A 20971-nucleotide genomic window follows, 5' to 3' on the forward strand; every position below is an offset into this window, starting at 1 on the left:
ATTTTAGTTGCTAGGATGCAAAGTACAATATTATAAATTGCTATACAAAATAATATTAAACTACTATTATTTTAAAGTTAAGATAATAACTCACTAACTTTGTTGGACTAGGTTCGTTAATTACCTATTGGTCAATTCATCTGTGAATATTTGGTAATTGCCAATCGATGAATAAAGTTATGACAGCAGGTGACAATGTGCGTTCATAATTAGTATTGTTACCACTTACCAAACATGAAATTCTATTACTTTTCATTAGAGAAATCAATTTTTATTTATACATATTTCATCTATACCTACTTAAAATAAATATTAAAAAGGGGAAAAGTAACTAAATGTTCTGCTGTGCAGTTTTAAGTGTCTAGTGTAGACCGGCAATAATTTATTGCTTCACTGTCTATAGGACTAGTTCAAGGTCAGAAAAGGTATTGAAACTAAATTAAATCATTTTTTCTACCATAAAAAAAACCAACACACATAATTACTGTAAGATTAATACATTCATCGCTCAGCTCAGAATTTAAAACAAAAACCTTATAATAACAAAATATATTATTTAGAAATAGAACGAAATTTTATAACAATGTGTAACTGCATTATGATTTATATAAAATATAACGACTGCATTTCAGTCATTTCGGCAGTACAGTGGATTAATATTATGTAGTTTACTTGCAAATCAAAAAATAAATGTTAACATTTGTGTGAGATTTCGGATTCGATATTCTCTAGCCCTAAATTATTTTGAATCATTTTCTAAAATATAAGATTCTCTAATATTTTCATATAATAAATTGTCAAAAAAAAAAATTGAATTAAATTTTAGCATTTAATATTTTTGGTCTATTAAATTGTACGTTTACATTAATTACAAAAAAAAACCAGATAGCTGCATTCCATAAAAGACATATCAAACCTTCACAAATATAAAATATAATATATTAATTGTATTAATCAAATTCAAACGAATAATAAGTTTCTACAGGATTCAATATTGTAAAATATAATAATAATTACCTAATTATCTGAGCAAATATAAAAACAGTGTATATTAACGCCAAAAGTTCATAATTAAATTTAATAATTATGATTTATGAGTAATGAATTGTCAAATGTCAACACTCAACAGAAAATTTTTTAAAATAATATGTATATTATATGAATACACGTATAGTAAAATAATTTTGTTTTTCCAATAATTTCCACTTAAACAAATTAAATCAAAATATTAGAAGATGGAAAATGAAAACCAGTACTTTTTCAAATCAAATTCAATACAAATTGTCTTTGCTAGCACAGTAGTCAGTAATGTGTTTAAAAACATTATACTGACGTTTTTTTAAACACTTCGGGCGCTATTTTTACTTCTCGCCACAAATCAAATCTAGTTGCCCACCAGATAGAATTCAAGGCACTTTCTATATCTTCGCATTTTCTTACAAACTTTTTTGACGGTACAAAACCATTTGGTCCTTTGTTCACTTTATTTATGTTCTTCTTTTTCACCATACAGAACTAGCTACCTATAATATAGTGCACAATATATTATTACATTTTTAAAAATGAATAACAACATTAAAATATATTAAATTAATATATATTTTAATTTCGGTCGATAAGATGAATTATTTCATAGATTATAATAAAAATGTATGTTTCTTCCAAATACACTGTGATACTATAAATAATTAATTATAATAATATCCTACAGAATTTTCTGATCAGTTGAATGATAATTGTTTGGACATTATTACATTAAACTCGTGTATGCATTCCATCAATGCTACCTATGCAGTTTGAAAAGTTCTATTTTTTGTAAAATGTTTCTGCAATATTTTCAAAATCTGTTATATATAATCGCCTTGGACGTCACGTAGCGTAGTCAAATTTTACAAATCCGATAAATTTCAATAACAATATTACTAACACTGGTTTATGAAACTCGTAGCTACTAGCTATTTGTCTAAACAGAATTCAAGTGGCAAAACATCTGTAAAATAAAATATTTAACTCATATTGAAATTGATTACAAATATTTTTAATTTGACGTTTCAATAACCATTTTTTTTTTAAATAAAAAAACTTACGAGGAATCTTGTATTCAATTTTTAAATCTTAAATTTAAAAGGAAAAATTTTTATTAATTTCCAATTTAAAATAATTTTCAAATGTTCATGGTTTTGTTGTGAATTTTGTCAAAATTCAAACTTCAGATAGACCCTCATAAAAAATATTGCTGATTTACGCTCAACTTTTTTTTAATTTCCATTATCAATATCTTACGAGGAACCTTGTATTACATTTTCAAATGTTTTGATCAAGGAAAAATTATTTATCGAAAATATGCCAATAACTAGCTCGACATGAGCCAAAGTATTTTGAAGGTTTTATGTTGTATGGAAAATACTAATAAAAACACTCAGTTAAAATTTCATATATCTACCGACATTTTTATTTGAGCCATACCAAAAACAAAATCGATTTTGAGTAAAAATTTATTATTTTTCCTCAATTTTTTTGTTTTTTCCGTCGCTTTTGGAAACTAATTTTTAATTTTTAATTTTAACCTCCTGAATACAACAACTAGATTTACTTTCCCACAAATCGAAGCACTATTTCGACTTGTACCCACATAGGCACAAAAATAAAATACGCACACGTCATTGTAAAATCAATACATTCTCGCTCCGCTCGAAATTTAAAAGATTATAAACTTAAAATTTTTTTAAACAAATATTAAAAACGTAATTATAAAAATGTGAATAATTATTACATAGAACTATGTTCACCTACCTCGGTCACCAATTTTAAAAAAATATACATAGGTAGATATGTAAGCACTATACCATATTTCGGTCATGATTACTAAGTAATATTTTAATTTATTTAGCACTGCAGCCCTTGCACGTAGGTGCTTATCTTTTTTGTGGCTGTTCAACAATTAATATATTGTACCTATATTAATTTCCATTTAATTTCGTCCAAATTTTGAATTTTTTATAATGTAGGATGTTCCCTCGACGAACTATGATAATTTTTAATCACGTATTCACGTGTAGAGACTATATCTACTAAACACCGATTATTATAAATTATAATATAACGTATTTCTTTCATTGTACATTCAATCTTTCATCAAAAAAATCTACTAGTGATGAAAATGGTAGAAAAGGTTTTACTAAATACAGTAGGTATACTAGGCTCACAGAATCCATTCGTCATTGTGACACAAACAGTTTACTGTGGACATTGAATTCATACTCAAAAATATGACTACAATTTGCGCCGTTCAGCTATGTGTATTTGTTGTTGGATAGTTATTTGATTAAAATCAATTAATACTTGTATATTTTGAGTTCTGACAACATCAAATACAAAACTGGTATCCAATCGAGTAAATTCATAGTAGTTACCCATGTGATTAAAATTTTTTCTAAGAAAACGTCAGGGGCACGTCTAGAAATTTTTTCGGGGGGTTTATATCTCCAGACCTAGCCTAATCAAGTTCCATATATATATTATATTATGGTCAACGTTTATTAATAATAATTTTTATTTTTTTCGTGTGTGTGTTGGGGGAGGGGTTGAACACCCCCCCCCCCCCTAGGCACGCCCCTTAAAAAAGTATGATACTACTAATTAAATATAAGTAGGTAATTAGGTTATTAATGATTAATGAATGAAAGTGTATTCTATTATAAAAAATATATTGTCGCTTGGTGTGAAAAAAAAATTACATTTCGATATTTATAAGTTCGGAAAAATATGAATTGTTGCAATAACAGGAACAATCTTAAACTTGTTAAAATAATTTGCTTTAAGAGGACGTCGCCGCACCCGCGTGTGTTGTTTCCATCTAACACACGTACGACATACCAAATTTTCGTTCACCCATTTCGTTTCAACAGTATGATATTAGTTTTGATATTGAATTGACCAATTATACAATTTAAAGGTAAGATTATTATTTAGGGCCTCAAGTAGGCTTTTATTGCTATTATTATTTTTAAGTAAGTTATGATCATTTTAAAATGTACAGTTTCGAAAAGGTCATATGATACTTACAAAAAAGTCATAATATCAATAAAATCCTACGTGGGGCCCTAGATAGTAGTCTTACATTTAAATTTTATAATAGGTCAATTCACTCTAATAACTACTAGCAGCACCAGTGGCGGATCCAGAGTGGTGGCAAAGGGAGCACCCCCCCCCCCCCACCCATCGCTCCGTAGTTGTTCTATGCTTTCTGACGATGTCGCGAATGAACTATTAATAATTAATGTTAAGTAAAACCGCGAACGATACGTCGCATTTGATACGCGTCCATATTTGAAACGGCTCATGGACTGTGTTTTTTCCACATTAATGCATTAGTGGATGTCGTAACTCATTGATATTCATATTTCTAAAGTTATAGGATTTAATTCCCATAAGGGTGTTTTTTGGATTTTTATACAGGTTTAGAGTGTTAATAAATAACATATTAATATTACAAATAATGGACAAATTGCAGTTTAGCTCACACGCGATGTTCACGATTTTTTTTTGAAACATGACTTATGTAGGTATTTCAACGAGTTAAGAAATCCCCAAAAGTCCTGGGTGCATCAACCAGACACTGAATCCTATACCACGGTATTTACAAAACAAAAATTTTAGTTTCATCTTGTACTCACGTAGTCACGTCATCCGCCACTGAAATAGCTCTCTTCCTGCGGTTGCCTTACAATATATACTTTTCAGATTATTAAATTAGGTAGGTACAGTTCAGCTACTATACAATTAAATACATTTTTCTTACATCCATATTAGGTACTATTAAGTATGAAGCGGACTGTAAACAAGGTTTGGGGAGTGGGTGGTAGGGTTCAGACTCCCCCTCCCCAAAATCAATAAATTACATTTGAAATCTTATGATTTGCTATTCAAAAAACATATTTATTCTATAAACACGCCCCCACAAAATATTTTAATGGTTACGGCCTTGGTTGTATGTGTATCAAAATTGATTAAACAATTAATATTGGTAGGATCTGAGTATTTCCAAAGGATAGTGTGAATTTCTGTTACATTTTAATTCATTCTTTTATGGTTATATTTGCAAAGGATTTTTGACATTGACTAACTCTCTCCAAAAGTTTTAAGTATTGATCTTAACAAACAAATTAAAATAATCATTTCATGAGAAATCGTTAGTTAACAATGTTACATGTGAGATGTGAATAACCAATGTTGAAAAAAATTAGACTTCAAACATTCGTAAAAAATGTATTTGATTTCCGGTACTTTTTTTTGGTTAAGGTAGACAAACTATTATAAGGAATCTTGTATTCAAATTTCAAATATAAAAAAATAGCTGCATACATTTTAAACTCAAAATAGTTAAGTATGTAATATTAAATTAGTCGGAATTCTAACTTTAGACGCTTATAAAAAATATTGTGAATTTACCCTCAACTTTTATTTAAAACTATACTAAATTATGCCTTGTATTACATTTTCAATAAGGCCTTTAAATAGCTCAGAGTCAAATTATTCTAAGAGTTATATGACGTATACAAAATTCTGACATTTACATTCAATGAAATTCAAGTATCAATGATTATTCGTTTTAATTTCTACAAAGAAAAAAATAAACTAAATCAATTATTCTGTGAAAAAATACCTACTTTTCCTTAATTGGTATTTTGTTTTTCCTGAAGCTTTTGGAAACTACTATAATTTTCCCATTTTAACCTCTTTAAAGTACCAATTAAATTCACTTTCTAACCAAAAAGGTACTAAGGTACTAAGTAAAAGAGGGTATAGTACTAAGTACTAGGTAAAAGGTACTAAGTTGAAAATTAAAGCATTATTTCGAGTACTTAGTGTTATAGACAAAAATTAAATTATAAAAAACAAATGCATTTGTCAATTTAATACATTATCACTCCACTCAGAATCTAGAAAGATAGGATAAACTTACATTTTATATCTTAAATATTTAATATCTTTGTATGAACAAACTTGTGAATAAGCCTCAAAGCATATGACAGCATAAACCCGTGAGCCATGATTTATTAAAAAAATTATCATTAAGTTACAGGAAAAGGTTCAGATAACAGTGGTATAACTTGTAACAGTCTATTTCTAGAACATTATCATATTTTTCGTACTAAAATTCATTAAAATATGTTCTACATATTGCTACTAATTATATGGTAGTACATTTTATAATATTATCAATGCAGCTTTATTATTTTCAGTGATTGGAGAATTCATTAATACTGTAGGTGGGCAACATTTGTAATTTTTTACTCAAATACAATATTAACAATGAAATGATTTTAAAACATTTATAAACTCTAAAATAATATTTTTCAATTTGATCCAACCATAGTAAACCGTAATATACAAAATAACATCCACTTAGTCTAAGAAACAGACTTTTTTTTATCTATTCATCGCAACATTGCATAAATAATTTAGACTGAAAGTAGTGTTTTTATTTCTGAAAAAAAATATATACTATGGTCGCCTATAGTAATACACTTATAAAGAGAAGCATAAGAAAATCAGTTGTTACTTGATATCTTCCCTCATAAATAGAAATTTTGGTAAAAACTAAAAAGAAAATAATAATGTTACATGTTACTAAAACTGAGGGAAAAATAATAACATAGCGTACAATTGTATTTTCTAATCGACATATAACAATATGTAATTGATAATTAAATACAGTTAATATTATTTTACATAATAAAATAAAATTGTGAGTATAAAATAACTTCAATGATATCTGGCATATAAGTTATAAAATAAGATTTAAAAAAATGTATATTACAAAGGTTGTAGCACTATACATATCAATTTAAATCATGCAAAGTTTTAAACATTAATTTAATTTCGATTTTTAAAAGTATTAAAATTTAATATTTTTAATACATCAATCCAAACCATATAATTTGTTACTACATAACAAAAAATAACAAGTGATGATATAAATTAAAAATAATAGAAGCGGGGGTTACAGTACAGATTCAAATTTGTCACAAAAATAAAACATTAACGGACAAATGTGAAAATCAATTATTAGTCATCAGAAGACTTTGTAGCATCTTCATCTGTTCAGGATTCAATACAGCTAAAGATGCATTAAATACCTCTTGGTTTGCCTGAAATCATATAATAAATAACAAAATAATGAATTAAAATTAAATATTTACAGTATTTGTATCAATAATGAATATAATATTACAACAGTATATTATACAATATTATCAGGCATTTAGTATTCACATATTATAATTATTAATTTTAGCTATATTTGAAATGTATTTATTTGATCTATTTTTGTATTTTCACATTTATTATATTATAATTAATTAATTTCATAAGGTATAAGTACTGTCCAAAAGGTGAGATTATAATATTTTTAAAAATTGAAGCGCATTTATTTCATGAATTTACAGAGATTAGTAATTATTGTTATTATTTAAAATAATCACTGTTTAAATCAATGCACTATAGTTTACATGGCACTAGATATTTTTGTTACCCGTGTTAAAGAACTCGCATTACACCTCTATTTGCCACTTATCCAGTCTCTTCTCTTTTACCTATATTTTGTCTGAACATTTTTATATACCTAAATACTTATATAGACTAAAAGGGTCAAGACTATTTCTGGGTTAAGCAATATCCAGACTGTAAGAAGATAAGGCTATATGTTTAAGCTTTTTTCCTATTTCTCTGTTGACTACAAAAAGTATCCTCAATAAACTACAAAAAAACATTGAAATGGTCAAGGATAAATATGCTGAATTGTAGTATAGGCTTCCTTTGTGATAATTCTAGATTTCATATCGCGTGCTTTTCCCAGGATCTCACCTCCATTCAATTGGATACCATTACCAACCCATTACAGACAGAATATGCTGATCTAAATGTGCTCATACACATTAAGTATTATTAAAACAAAAATATCTTGAAATTGTTAGCTAGCCAAATGTTCAGTGAAAAGAAGTGAACTTTATCTGTGCTACACTATTTTTAAATGTTTGATAAATTAATCTTCCAATGTTAATATTTTTTTAAAAAATACAAAAAAATCATCAACTTCACAGAAAAAAAATTGGATCTAACAAAAAAGGTCCAAGCTTAAGCAAAGATAATATTCTTCACTATTTCCCTATGAAAATTAAGTGATTTTAGTACCATCTATACTTCTACAGTATTCATTTGTGCAAACACTTAAAATAAAGGAAGTGGTGGTGTTTTCTTTGACTCAAGCAACAAAAATTGGTAAACTTTAAAATAAAAAATATATATTGTATAATATAATAGATAAAAATAAATAAATGTGGTACGAAGTTTTTGTACTTATATAAATTTCATATAAATGTATGAGGTTTTAAATGTTTTTAAATAGTGTAATCTTACTTTCTGGACAACTCTTATATGTTCCAAATTAAATAAGGTATATACTTTTTGAATTTAAAATAATTTATTATTGAACTTGTTTAACTAATTGAAAATAATTTTGATACATGTTATACATTATAATATACCAACAAGGATTTAAGGACTTTTTGGCAAAATTACATTAAGACTAGGGAGTCTTACTTTTGTGAAGTAGAATCCCATTAATCCGGACTAATTGGGATTCTAGGTTGTTCGAATTAAACAAAATAACCAAGAATCGTAAATTATAAATTTAAAAACAATTGTATAGGATATTTTACTATACTTACAATACTTAAGTCTATCTAATACAAATATCTAACAATATTAAACCTAAAAAATAGTACATAGTTGTACAATTGAACTATAAAATATTTATTTTAATTTACATCATGAACTAGCGTGATAAACGGCTGTCCGGATTAAGTGAAGTCCGGACTAATGAGGTTTAACTGTATAAATATTGGTGAATGTAACAAAATAAATAGAACACATATGAATAATGTGATTAATGTGAATTAATAAATGCTAAAAACAAAAACACATATATGAATCCTATTCATGTGAATAAGTGAATTTGTTATTTACGTGAATATTTTTAATTGGTATCAACTGAACATTTTTATTTTTTATTATTTATATAAAAAAAGTTATTAATTTTACAAAACTAAATAATTTTTAAGTTATGACTTTTAAACGTGATCAGATACTACATTACCAAACTCAACAAGTTATACTTTGTATTAATATTTATTAAACTAATCTAATCTATATTTATGATACGAGTGAGATCATCTTTACCCAACAAACAAAAATAGAGAAATAAGTAAGTGAAGACCATACAAGTATAAAACAACTAGATAGCCAACTACAAGATAATATTGAAGTTGGCAGCTATAGGCTAACATGGCAATGTTTACAAATTGTTTGATGATAATATATAGATTGAGTTGTTTTGTAAATATTGCCCTGTTGGCATATGGCCCCATAACCTTAAAGTTCTTATGGGATTGTAATATGCAGTCCGCTCTCTAGTTGTTTTTATTTATCTATAGTGAAGATGTAATTACGTAGATAAGCAAATTCACGAATACACATGAATAATTTTATCAATTCACAGAAAATTTTAAGCAACGGGTCTAAGAAATCAAATGTGAAATCGTATACACGTAAAATAAGGAGCCTTAATTAAGACACATGATCATATCAATAATAAAAAAATTAAGGACAATATAAACATCCCGCTATTGTGATAATAAATGCAAATAATTATTAAACTATTTCAAGTTAACATAAAATTCTTTAATTACCTGTATTCCCCTAACAATCATAATCATTCGCTGGGCAACAGTGTGTGTTCTGTCAATTGCGTCTCTCACAAATGCTTCTGCAATAATCCTTATTAAACTAGGAATATTAGAATTGTTTGGTCCCAAAACCAAGGGATGGTGACTTTCGATGAGTTTACACAGGTACCCATATACAAATGGAGCTTCGTCAGTATCTTCACAAACAGGTAAATTACACAGCCTAAAAAGAAATTGTTATGTTATTTCGATAACAATTTTGGAACTATTGTTTTAGTATTACCAAAGAGGTAAGATATCATTCACATTAACGGCTGAACTGTTATACTCTAATATTTTGGCAATAGCTGATACGGCATTTTCAGTTGCGCTTATGTTATCAGCAGATCGGGCTTCATTGTTATTGATCACCTGTAGAAGGAATGGCATAATCTCAGCACACACACCAGCAAAACTAGGTCCTCCACACATCCCTAGCACTCCACAGCCATAAATAGCTGCCTGCCGAACTTCACTGTTAATATCCGTGACATATCCAACCATAGGTCGTAAGAAATATTCTTGATATTTAGCGCAACCAGGTCCACAAAATTCAATAAGGTCATCGAAGACACAAAGACCCCACTGATGATCAGATGCACTCTTATCAGTATCCTGTAAATGTTATGATATTAAAAAAGTGAAATAAGAGAAAATAGCAAAAACGTACCAATAATTTAGCAAATTCATGTACAATAAGATCAAAATATTGAAAGAAGTCTGTTTTAAAAGTGACGAAAAGAGCATGCATAATATCTGTCATTTTGCTTAATTTATAGACGTCATCAGTATCTTCCAAAGCTAGTCTTTCTTCAACAACCTAATAAACATACACAAATTATATCAAAAGGTTCCAAAACCAAATTAACAATTTTTTATCTCATCATCAATTTGTACCTCATCATAATCTTCATCTTTACGTCTTTCAAAACGTTGAAGTTCATTTTCAAAATGAGCATTCAAATTTTTTTCCAAGGTATGTAATAGATCTTTCATCCATTTGTCTGATAAACATCCTGTTCCCAATAATTCTATGCACTAAACATGGTACGTATAAAATGAATATAACAAATAAATAATATTAAATAATAATTATTATTTCAAATTATTTACTTTTCCTAATGCATCATACATCTCAGCACTAACATCTGGTTCAGGTTCAGATTCAATAGCTTGCAAAAGTTCAGGACAAATATAACCCCACATATGTTGTAAATATTCTGGCCCTATGTTATAATCAAAACAATTTATAATTATAAATAATAAATTATGAAGAGGATGAAACACATTTACTTGATACCTATTATTTTTTATATATTTATTATAGCTGGTTGACAACTCAATTTTATGCTGTAAATAGGGCATTTTACTTAAAAAGCACACATTAAATAGTCTGGGGTTTAATTTATAAATAAATACATCTCAATATAACATAATTTAAAATATTAAATTAAAAATAAATGGTAAATATGTAAGTTAATTTTTGGAAAATAAATAAGAGGATGTTAACGTTTGTTTTCACTCCCTAGCTCATGCTCAAGACATTCATGCAAAATCATTTTTTATTACTCTTGGAGTAAATTCACCCATTAAAAAAATTATATAGAATAATATTTATAAGGACTTGACATATCTGTTTCAGTAATAGTTAAATCTCTGCCTATGTGTGTGAAAACTTTATATTATAATCATAATTGATATATATTGATTTGATTATTGGATTTAAAAATTAAATACCTATGTATATATATAACCAACTAATGGTAGGTGCCTACAGTGGAATAAATAGGATTTTGGAACCTAGATGAAATGGTAAGTCTAAGCCTCTAAATGAGTATCTAAGAACATAAAACCTTAACAGGTCAAATTGTTTCTTTTTGACTTTAAATTAAGCACATCCCTGACATCCTATTAAGTGTCCATAAATAATATTTTTTTTACTCATAAAAATGTCATATGCCAATAAATTAATAAATTAATTCAAAAAACAATAAATCACTCTATGGCAATTTTTCAACCATAAAAACAAGAGAAAAACTAACCCAAAATATTTTCTAATATTAACAACAAAATGGGAAGAAGAGAAAACAATTAATCAACAAAATTAATTTTTTTAACACCTTTTAGAGAAGCACTGATGTAATGTGAATATAAGACAATCAGAAAACATTAGTGTATGGCAGAGCTTAACTAAATTTTTTTAACATACCTCTAGTTTCGGCGCACTCCAAAAGACTAGGCATACTTTGTGCCGCAGCAATTCGAACATTATCATGAAAATAAAATTTCAATAATGGCACCATAAGTTTAACAACATCTTCTGCGTAAGGAGCAAAACCAGTTTTCAACTCTCGTGCATAACATACAAGCATCTCACAAGCTGATGCCTTGTCTTCTAGCCCTGAAGTTCTAATACCAAAATTTTGTTGCTCTCCTAAAGGCACAAACTGCCATTCACTATTGTCAGTCATATTACTCATGTCATCATTATCCAGCAACGCAACTTCAGGTTTCAGTGAAGCAGCAGCCATAACTGGACCAATAACCAAAGGTAGATACTGTTCGAATTGTTGACCTATTAAGTTATTCTTTATTAGTAATTAAAAAGCATTTGATTTAACAACACATACCCATGACTTTACACATTCGAGCCCAAGATGATATCAAGTATGAAGTTTGTGGATCATCTTCTGAGAGTTTCTCATCTTTGTTATGTGTTGCCAACATCAAATCCATTACATCACTAGCATCCACCAAAAACTATTCATAAAACAGAATTGTATACAAATCAATCAAATAAAAAGGGAAATTAATTATAAATAACTTACTTTCTCTTGGCCAACAGCTAAACCTATCAAGCTAACACATTCTATTGTTTTGCCTCTTAATAGCTTTAATTCAGGAGCAACAGCATTACGAATGATTTGTTTCAAACATGGCATAAGATGGTCATAAAACTTAACAAAATCTCCTTCACATGTGTCAGCCACAGATGCAATGGTGGTTACCATTTGCTCTAATACTAGTCGTCTACCACCACCTTCCACAAGATCAGCAATACGAGCTTGTAAAATACTTTCAAGTTTTACCATAATCAGATCCATATAAGATAAAAGGATTCTTTTAGGACAATCTTCACAAAAGTTAACAAGAGCAGCTCCTAAAAATAATTTAAAAAATCAAATATTCATTAGGAAAAAATCTGATAACTGAAAAAAAAAATTAATTAGTTATAACATTACAATATATTCATTTTATCAAAAGCAATTGTAATTCTAATATTTGTGTAAGGCACATTCAAAAAACTGGAATTCTATATACTAAAAAGTTGCTAAATAGGTTGCTAATATGCATGATTAAAATAGCAAAATATGCTTCTAAATGCACAAAAAAAAATTCAAAATATGCAAGGTATGTATTAAAAATTTGGACAAAAAAAAAAGTTAATTCATTTTTTTTTTTTTATCTAAGCTAGTGTTATTAATACAAAATATCTGAAGTAGACTGTATCATTAAATTATCTTTAAAATAAAATAAATAAAAACTTTAAGTAAATCACAATATTGTATTCATTAAAAAATCTTTAGAATTTCAAACAAGGGTTATAAAAATTAAAATAATAAATTAGGTTGCCGTATTATAATATTTCAGCATTATTTAGTTGTCATTTAAGCACACAATTATCTTTTTTTTCCCTTGATACACAAATAAAAAATATTTTTATCAAACAATATGGTGGGTCTAACTAAGATATAACAAACAAAATTATTCTGTGATATTTTATTTCAATAAGTGAATTTTCAACATAATATATGCATTTAAATGATTAAAACATATAATTCATTACCACAATAAAAATTATAGGGTGAGAATAAAATGCCTTTAACTCAGATTCAGAGGACGTCATACCCCCATGTGTTGTCTCCGTCTCACGAATGTACAACACAGCAAAAACTGTTTTGCGCAGGACAACTTTTATCATTCTGTGTTTGTAGTAGTGGCTCCAATATTTCTGAACATATAGAGTAGAAAATCATATATGCAACAGTGTGCCTAGATTTTAGATAACATAAATACAATAAAAGTTATTTGCTTCTAACCATTTTGTTTTTTTGTTTTTTTCCATTTGCTTATAAAAAATAATTGGATAGTGTAATTCAAAAAATGCACGCTGTTGCACAGATATATTCTTTTTTACGTGTTGTGAAAATTTGATAGTTCTACAACAAATATGGTGGGAGAAAAGTTGTCCCGTGCAAAACAGTTTTTTGCTATGGTGTACATTTGTAAGACAAAGACAACAAATGCGGATGTGACGTCCTCTTAAGAAAATAATTTTTCCAAATTATTTAAGTCATATATAAACCAGTACAAAAAAATATTATTTTGGTTTCATAACATTATATTTTTATCAGTATTATTGTTCAAATTGTTCATTCCATTTTTCCATTTACATTCCAAAAATCAACAACTTCTGCTTGTATTGATTTTTTGTTTTGACATAAGAGTAATATTTTCTACTTTTAAATTCTTTATGCCTCAAGTACTCATTTTTTTTACTGATATTGTATATTTAACAGACTATTAGAGTAACTACAATTGAATTGTATATAATAAATTACATTTTTATTTATGTGGATTATAATTAATTATCAATATAATTTACCTGCATGTGCTTGAACTCTAGGATTCAAATTATCTTCAAGTAACAGTAATATAGCAGGCACAATTTTTTCATGGAATTTCTTTTGAAAAGTTGGAGCAAAGTCTGCTGCCATCTGTCCAATAGCGTTGCACATTGAATATCTTACTCTTGGATGCTAAACAAATAATGATAACATTAAAATATTGTTTTTAATCTTAATATTGAATTACTAACTGGATCTTGTAAGAAAGTTAAAATTCCATCCAAAATTTCTGGGAGCATAGGCAACATTTGTTTATGGCAACCTTCCCCCACAGCTGATATTGCCATCAAAGCAGCATGTCTAAAATATTAAAACAAATTGATTAATGCAAAGAAATAAAATAAAATCTAACTATTATATTTTTTACCTATACTTCCAGTTTGGATTTGCCAACATCGATGACACATTACTTAATATATGTGGTAACATTGTTTTACCACCAAGACCACAAGCCAGTCTGTCGAGCGCAGATTCAGCAATAACACTCATACTTAAAAGAAAAAGTAAACCAACACATTAGGTACTTTCAAATATTAAAATTATATAGTACTAAATAGCCAATAAAATTAGTTTTACCTTTCTTGGTCAGTTTCGTCTGGATCATCTTGAGTGCCCCATTCATCATCATCTTCCACCGTAGCCATGAGTTCCAACACTTGTCCAATTAACTGTATAATATACTTAGATGATTCTTTACGCATCATTGCTGGTGCTGTTTCAGCTAATGTAACAACTACTTCAAGGCACATCTGACGGTATGATTCACTTGTATCGTCATTTCCAAGATACTGAAAATGTTAACAATATAAATCTGAGCAGCAGTTATTTAAAATAATTAAATTACCTTCAAACACATTTCAACTATATTTGGCAACTGAGATCTTAAGAACTTCGGCGCATTTTCAGATAAATCAACCAATAGTTTAATCAACGAATCATCATCTTCAGTTCTTAAGCTTTCATTTGTTATCTAGTAAAACAAAATAAATTAGTTTTTTATTTCAATAGTTTTTACAAAGAGCCTTACCCTCATCATGTTTGGTAATAAATCAGTAAATTGTTTTTGAATTTCTATAACTTTGTCATGGTGTAGTATGAAAGCACTAATTGCTTTAACAGCTTGTACTTGGACCTTTAACATAATGAATAAAAATTAATAGGTAATATTCATAATTTAAAAAAGACAATAATACTTACATTTGAATCATGCACATTTAATGATTGGTGGAGCATTTGTTTTATCACAACCAAATAGTTAGATTGTTGATTACCAAACACGCCGGGTACATTTCTAATATAAAAAAAAAATTCTGTAAAAGAAGAGTTATGATTTAAGTAATAAGAATGCTTTACTAACGTGAACATTCTGAGTGCAGAATCTTTCATATCATTTGAAGGCGAATTAGCACATTGAAACAGGAAATTCAAAAATTCTGGCCAGCTGTTATTACCATCATCATCCAGCTGATTTCTAGCTACTTCAGAAGCAACATCACACATGCGTCTACGTAATATATCATTTTTTTCGTTACTCACACTTAACAACAAATTGTCTTTAAACTGTTTCTGATTTTCAGGTGACAACTAAAATAATAAGTCAGTTAAAAAACAATCAAATTCAATTCACTCATGAAAATAAACTAAGAACTAACATTAGAAAAAAATTCTACAAAATCATTGGCCATAAGTCTGCGCAACATTACAGCTGCTACTTGTTTTTCATCTACATCACCGGCTTGATTTTGCACAGCATTAAACAAATATGATACTTTTGATTCTAAAGGTAACGATTGATAAGTCTCCTAAAAAAAAAATTTGTTGTGTAATATAACCTTTAATATAAAATAACAAAATAATTTCTACAGCTTAAATATTTAATATACTATAAATAAATTTAACATAATAATATAACTTTATACTTAATAGTTAGGTACTTAAAAAGTAAGTTTATAAAAGGCTGTTACAGATTTAAGCATACAATTAGTTTAAAGATAAAATATAATAGGATAATTTATGTAAGAATATTGTTATCAAATTTATTGAATTAATTCAATTTAGAAGAAATATAAATATAATTTAACTATTTAAAATAAATTAAAAAATAAGCTAAGCTGGGTTTCTACTATCCTGCCATGTCATATAAAGTTAATAGTTTAACTTGTAAGTAAATTGATACCAACGGTTTGCTACCTATGTAAAAGATTTAAGTATAGGGCCAGCACAAATTATACTTTCAATCGTCTAACCTAGAAACTTCAACATTTAAACTTTGGTAGAATGATATTATATTTTGAACAATAAAAGATATAAAATTGGAATAAAATCACAACAAATGATTTAAAACTTGTCTACTAAACCATAACTGTAAACAAATATTTAATACATTTTAACATAAGTAATATTTAAGAACTTAGGAACTCTAAGAGGATGTTCATAATTATATAAAGAAACACAAATTAAACTGAATCAAAATCAACAGGTAGTCGCTCACAGATATTCCACTGTACTTATGCCAAACATAAGTGGAAACATTACACAGATCTAGAGCAATAATGGTTTTAGAATGCACATACATCAGTTCTGATTGATCGACGGATGAACAGATAGATAAACAAACAATATACGGATTGATAGAATCAAATAAGGAGGGATGAGACGACTGCTACAACTTTAAAGATCGATGAGGAGCAAATGGCCACCCAGCTCGTAGGGGCTACCTAACCCACAGTGAAAAGTATTCATTTACCTCAGCGGTTTGCCGCACATTATTGTCAGTACTCAGCAGGCTGGTGAGTATTTGATGGAAATCACCCATGTTGTCGCCTCCGGCCATGGTTCAGTTCGCGATGAAACTCTGGGTTCCTGCGGCGGTTGCTTCCCTGCGAAACTCGTTATCGATGATCAGACAACCGTTAGCGTGTACTGTTGCCGGCGCGCGAATGGCCACTGACGACGACCACGAGTCGATTGCTACCGGTTAAAACACAATGACCGCACTTCGCCAATCCGGGTTTAGTTAAGACTTCGGGATGCGTGCTCCGTTCTACAGGGCTGGTGGTGCGCTAACGTATCCGAATTCTAGTTTCTCGATTATTCTTTCCTCCTACACGCTGCAAACCCGTTGACAGTCGAGGCGTTGAGCAAAAAATGTGAGTCCACCGTCCACGATAATGATGGTTTGGTTACGAAAATAATGTCGTTCGTGCCTTACCTTATACCTAGTAATAGTATGAATAATACCGCGTATCGCAACGGCGCAGGGATGTCCAACGTGCGCGACAGTGTAGCTACTGGCCCGCCATGTTGTTCAACGAGCATTGTACAGTGTACGCACTGCGGCCATGCGGTGATCTTGATAACCACTGAACTGAATCCAAGGTTTTTCTATTTATCATCAAATTCAGTAAGACAGTGGTGCTGATAACGGGTGCCGCGCCCTTGGAAATTGGCAATTGTAATATGAATTGTTAACACCGATCCAAGGTCAATTGATTATAATATGATTCATAGTTCATGAAATGAGTCATGACAAAATAAAATATGTAAATAATTATTTTGTCAATTGCACAGATATTTATATTCAACAATAAATTAATATATTTATATGTCTATGGTATTGTATAATTTGCACTCTTCCTTTCTTATTTGAATAATAATAATATTAACTGCTCTTATAGAACATCGTAGGTATGTCGTGAGAACTTGAAGACTTAAAGACAAAACTACAAAAGACCTACTTTATTTTAAAACCGGCGTGACACGTTTGGAGTTTGAACATTATAAGTACTGTTTCTTAGTTTCTTACTACGGAATAAAATATTCGTTATACAACTGTTGAGTTTGCGTGTAATTACTTGTGTATTTAGACGTTTTTTTTCAAGTGTTGAACTATATTGCTGTAATAATTGTATCATAAAATACTACTTGTAAGTTCAACATAGTTTTAACCACAATTGTACCGATATAAAAAGTGCCTATTATTGTTCTCAATGCGACAATGTCCTATTCTTAGTACGGAAACGATTAAGCCGTTAGCAATATAGAAAAAATCAATAGCAAGAAAAGAAAGAGAAGAATAGTTGAATAGGAAAACAAAAAGATAAAGAAATAAGGAAAGTATTTACCTATTATTAGATAATGTTATATACTTATATACCTTATGGCTTATACCTATAGTGTGTAAGTATATAGTAATATTCCTTATTCGTTAATCATTACTGCAATAGTATAATTTATAGCTATAGAAATAAAATATACCATATTTATGTTGTAAAAAACAACACCTATGTTCTGTACTGCTGTAGCAAGATTAGATGAGTAAGAATATGCAGGATTTTTTCTTAGTAGGTACCTAATATTTATATACAGGACTCGTAAGTTCATGCATCTGCATGTTTTTTTTTTTGCTACACAGGAAAACATGTTAACTGAGATACAAATCCGTTTCATAACAATAGTATTAATAATATAAAGTTTAATAATGCATGTTATTGCATGTTTTGTGTGTAAAGGCATATTTGGCATATTTTTTTAGAGTTTATATTATATTATTTCATAACAACAATTTTTTAGACAAATATTTGAAAAGTTTCTTGTTTCTTATTTACTTTCCCATTCACTGAATGATAGTGTTTTGATTTATTTTTATTTTCGCGTGACCATCCTAGTACTTCCCTATTTAGATTTTATGCGTTTTACTTAGTACCACGGAAACAATGTTAGCCATATGAAGTCCGTCGTCAAAACGATACCTGTACAGACGTGTGCACTGTGCACTGTTTTTTACCAACCCGCATCGATAGTTTTGTACATTGGTACAGCATACGTAGTTTTCTTGCACTCGCCAGTCGCCGATGAGTTGTTTAATTGTAGGAGTTGTGAAAATGTCAAATGACAACAGAAAATGACTTACCTTATTAAAATTGAAAAAGATGACAAATCCATATGATTATATGAACTTCACAAGTATTCATTTTATTAATTTTGATTGTTAAATGTATAAAAATTAAAAGGAAAATAAAATACTTTTAAAATCGATGAGTACATTTTTATTATTTTAAAATTTGCTCATGAATTTTTTACATAATGCATATTTTGAGCGCATAATTTAAAAATGTAAGTGCATATTATAAATGCATATTTTTGAACTTTTTACTTTTTAGTGCTACTATTTTAATGCATATTTTGCCAATTTTTAGTGCATGAACTTACGAGCCCTATGTTAATAGATGAAAAAAATAAAAGTAAGTCGTATAATATAAGTAATAATATACATGCAATTATATTTTATTTGTTTTAGTTTCAAATATTATTAAGACACCGTATACCCACGATTATTGCCGTCTCGTCACTGTTTTTGTCTTAGTTGGCAATTACCACGGATATTATATTATCTGTTTCGGTATACTATACTTTCTTTATATATATATAATTCTACTGTACGTGTGTATGTCACTGAACGGCTGGACCGATTTGAATGAATTTTTTTGTATGCGTTTGGGTGACGCCCCGGATGGTTTAGATTCACAATTGGACTCGATAAGTCCGACTCGGAGAGTTGCTCAAACAGGGATTTTAAGATTTACGAAGAAAGTATTTGTTTATATACGGTTACAATTCGTTATAGGAGAAATATAAATATATTTAGTAGAAATTGGTATTATTTTTTGTTTATTGGTTGCCTGCAGTGGTTCATCGGGCAGATCAGGTATAAGCATGCATACAATTGAATTTTCGCACATTGCCTACCAAAGTAGCCGAGTTGAACTTATAGGCTATAGCCGCTCATCCGCGTGTCCGCAATAAAAATAAAAATAAAACATTATTTATATAAAGTACTCATCAAGCGGAGTCCGCAATCCACAGCAGGTAGGCATAATATGCTGCTCGCATTATCACCATCGAGTCTCATATAGAGTTGGCATTTTTAACGGGCAACAAAGTGCACGGAATTAGCTAGTTTTTTTTTTTTTTTTTTTATTAGCTTTTAGTGTAACTATGATAGCTCAACAATTATTGAAATATAACAAGATAATTATTAAGATATACAATACAAAATAATAAGTGCTGTATAAAATAATGATGGTTCGAAAACCCAATAAAATGTGCAGTTACAGATAACGACAATAGAAATTATTATAATATAGTTAATGAGGTAATAAATATTGGACTATGGAATAAGTTAAGTCTTAGACATAAAATAAAATACATTACTATTATGTTATGTAAGGAAAAATTATTACAGAAATAGCTATGGAGATAAGGAAGTTTTGGGGATTAATGTGTGTAGGACTGAAGAGAGGAGAGTAATTAGAGGACTGATTAGAGAGTTGAGGTTGGTTATAAAGTTAGATAATAGGACGGGAAAATTATCTGTGGAAAAATCTTTGGACCGGGTGGCTTCAGCGTAAGATTTTGGTCTGGGATGAGATTTTAGCGCCGGAATTTTGGTTGGAGAAGCCTTGAGAGGACTTGAGTTTTTTTGAGCGCTTATGA

The 20971-nt window shown here is 28.9% G+C and overlaps 1 protein-coding gene across 1 annotated transcript; it reads right to left on the bottom strand.

Annotated features, from left to right (window-relative positions):
* Window positions 1–6460: 6460 nt before the first annotated feature.
* On the bottom strand, window positions 6461–17647 carry LOC111028624 (importin-5). Its single transcript, XM_022307351.1, has 19 exons — window positions 17223–17647; window positions 16129–16278; window positions 15834–16060; window positions 15674–15767; window positions 15504–15608; window positions 15321–15446; window positions 15053–15264; window positions 14844–14966; window positions 14668–14776; window positions 14455–14608; window positions 12617–12948; window positions 12419–12548; window positions 11998–12363; window positions 10902–11014; window positions 10686–10826; window positions 10459–10608; window positions 10033–10403; window positions 9753–9972; window positions 6461–7154 (listed from the first exon to the last, which is right to left on the bottom strand). Exons 1-19 carry the CDS (start codon window positions 17307–17309, stop codon window positions 7065–7067), a joined length of 3300 nt encoding a protein of 1099 aa, XP_022163043.1. The 5' UTR covers window positions 17310–17647; the 3' UTR covers window positions 6461–7064.
* Window positions 17648–20971: the final 3324 nt, after the last annotated feature.

This window comes from Myzus persicae, unplaced genomic scaffold, assembly GCF_001856785.1.
Source record: "Myzus persicae strain clone G006 unplaced genomic scaffold, MPER_G0061.0, whole genome shotgun sequence".
Lineage (NCBI taxonomy): Eukaryota > Metazoa > Arthropoda > Insecta > Hemiptera > Aphididae > Myzus > Myzus persicae.

What these genes read in the sequence shown, in the direction of transcription:
- LOC111028624 (XM_022307351.1), bottom strand. Translation starts at nt 17,309, where the DNA reads ATGGCCGGAGGCGACAACATGGGTGATTTCCATCAAATACTCACCAGC. An exon ending in TCGAATGTGTAAAGTCATGG is followed by an intron (nt 12,364 to 12,418) that starts GTATGTGTTGTT and finishes ATAACTTAATAG; the next exon opens with GTCAACAATTCGAACAGTAT. An exon ending in TGATTGTTAGGGGAATACAG is followed by an intron (nt 7,155 to 9,752) that starts GTAATTAAAGAA and finishes ATATGATTTCAG; the next exon opens with GCAAACCAAGAGGTATTTAA.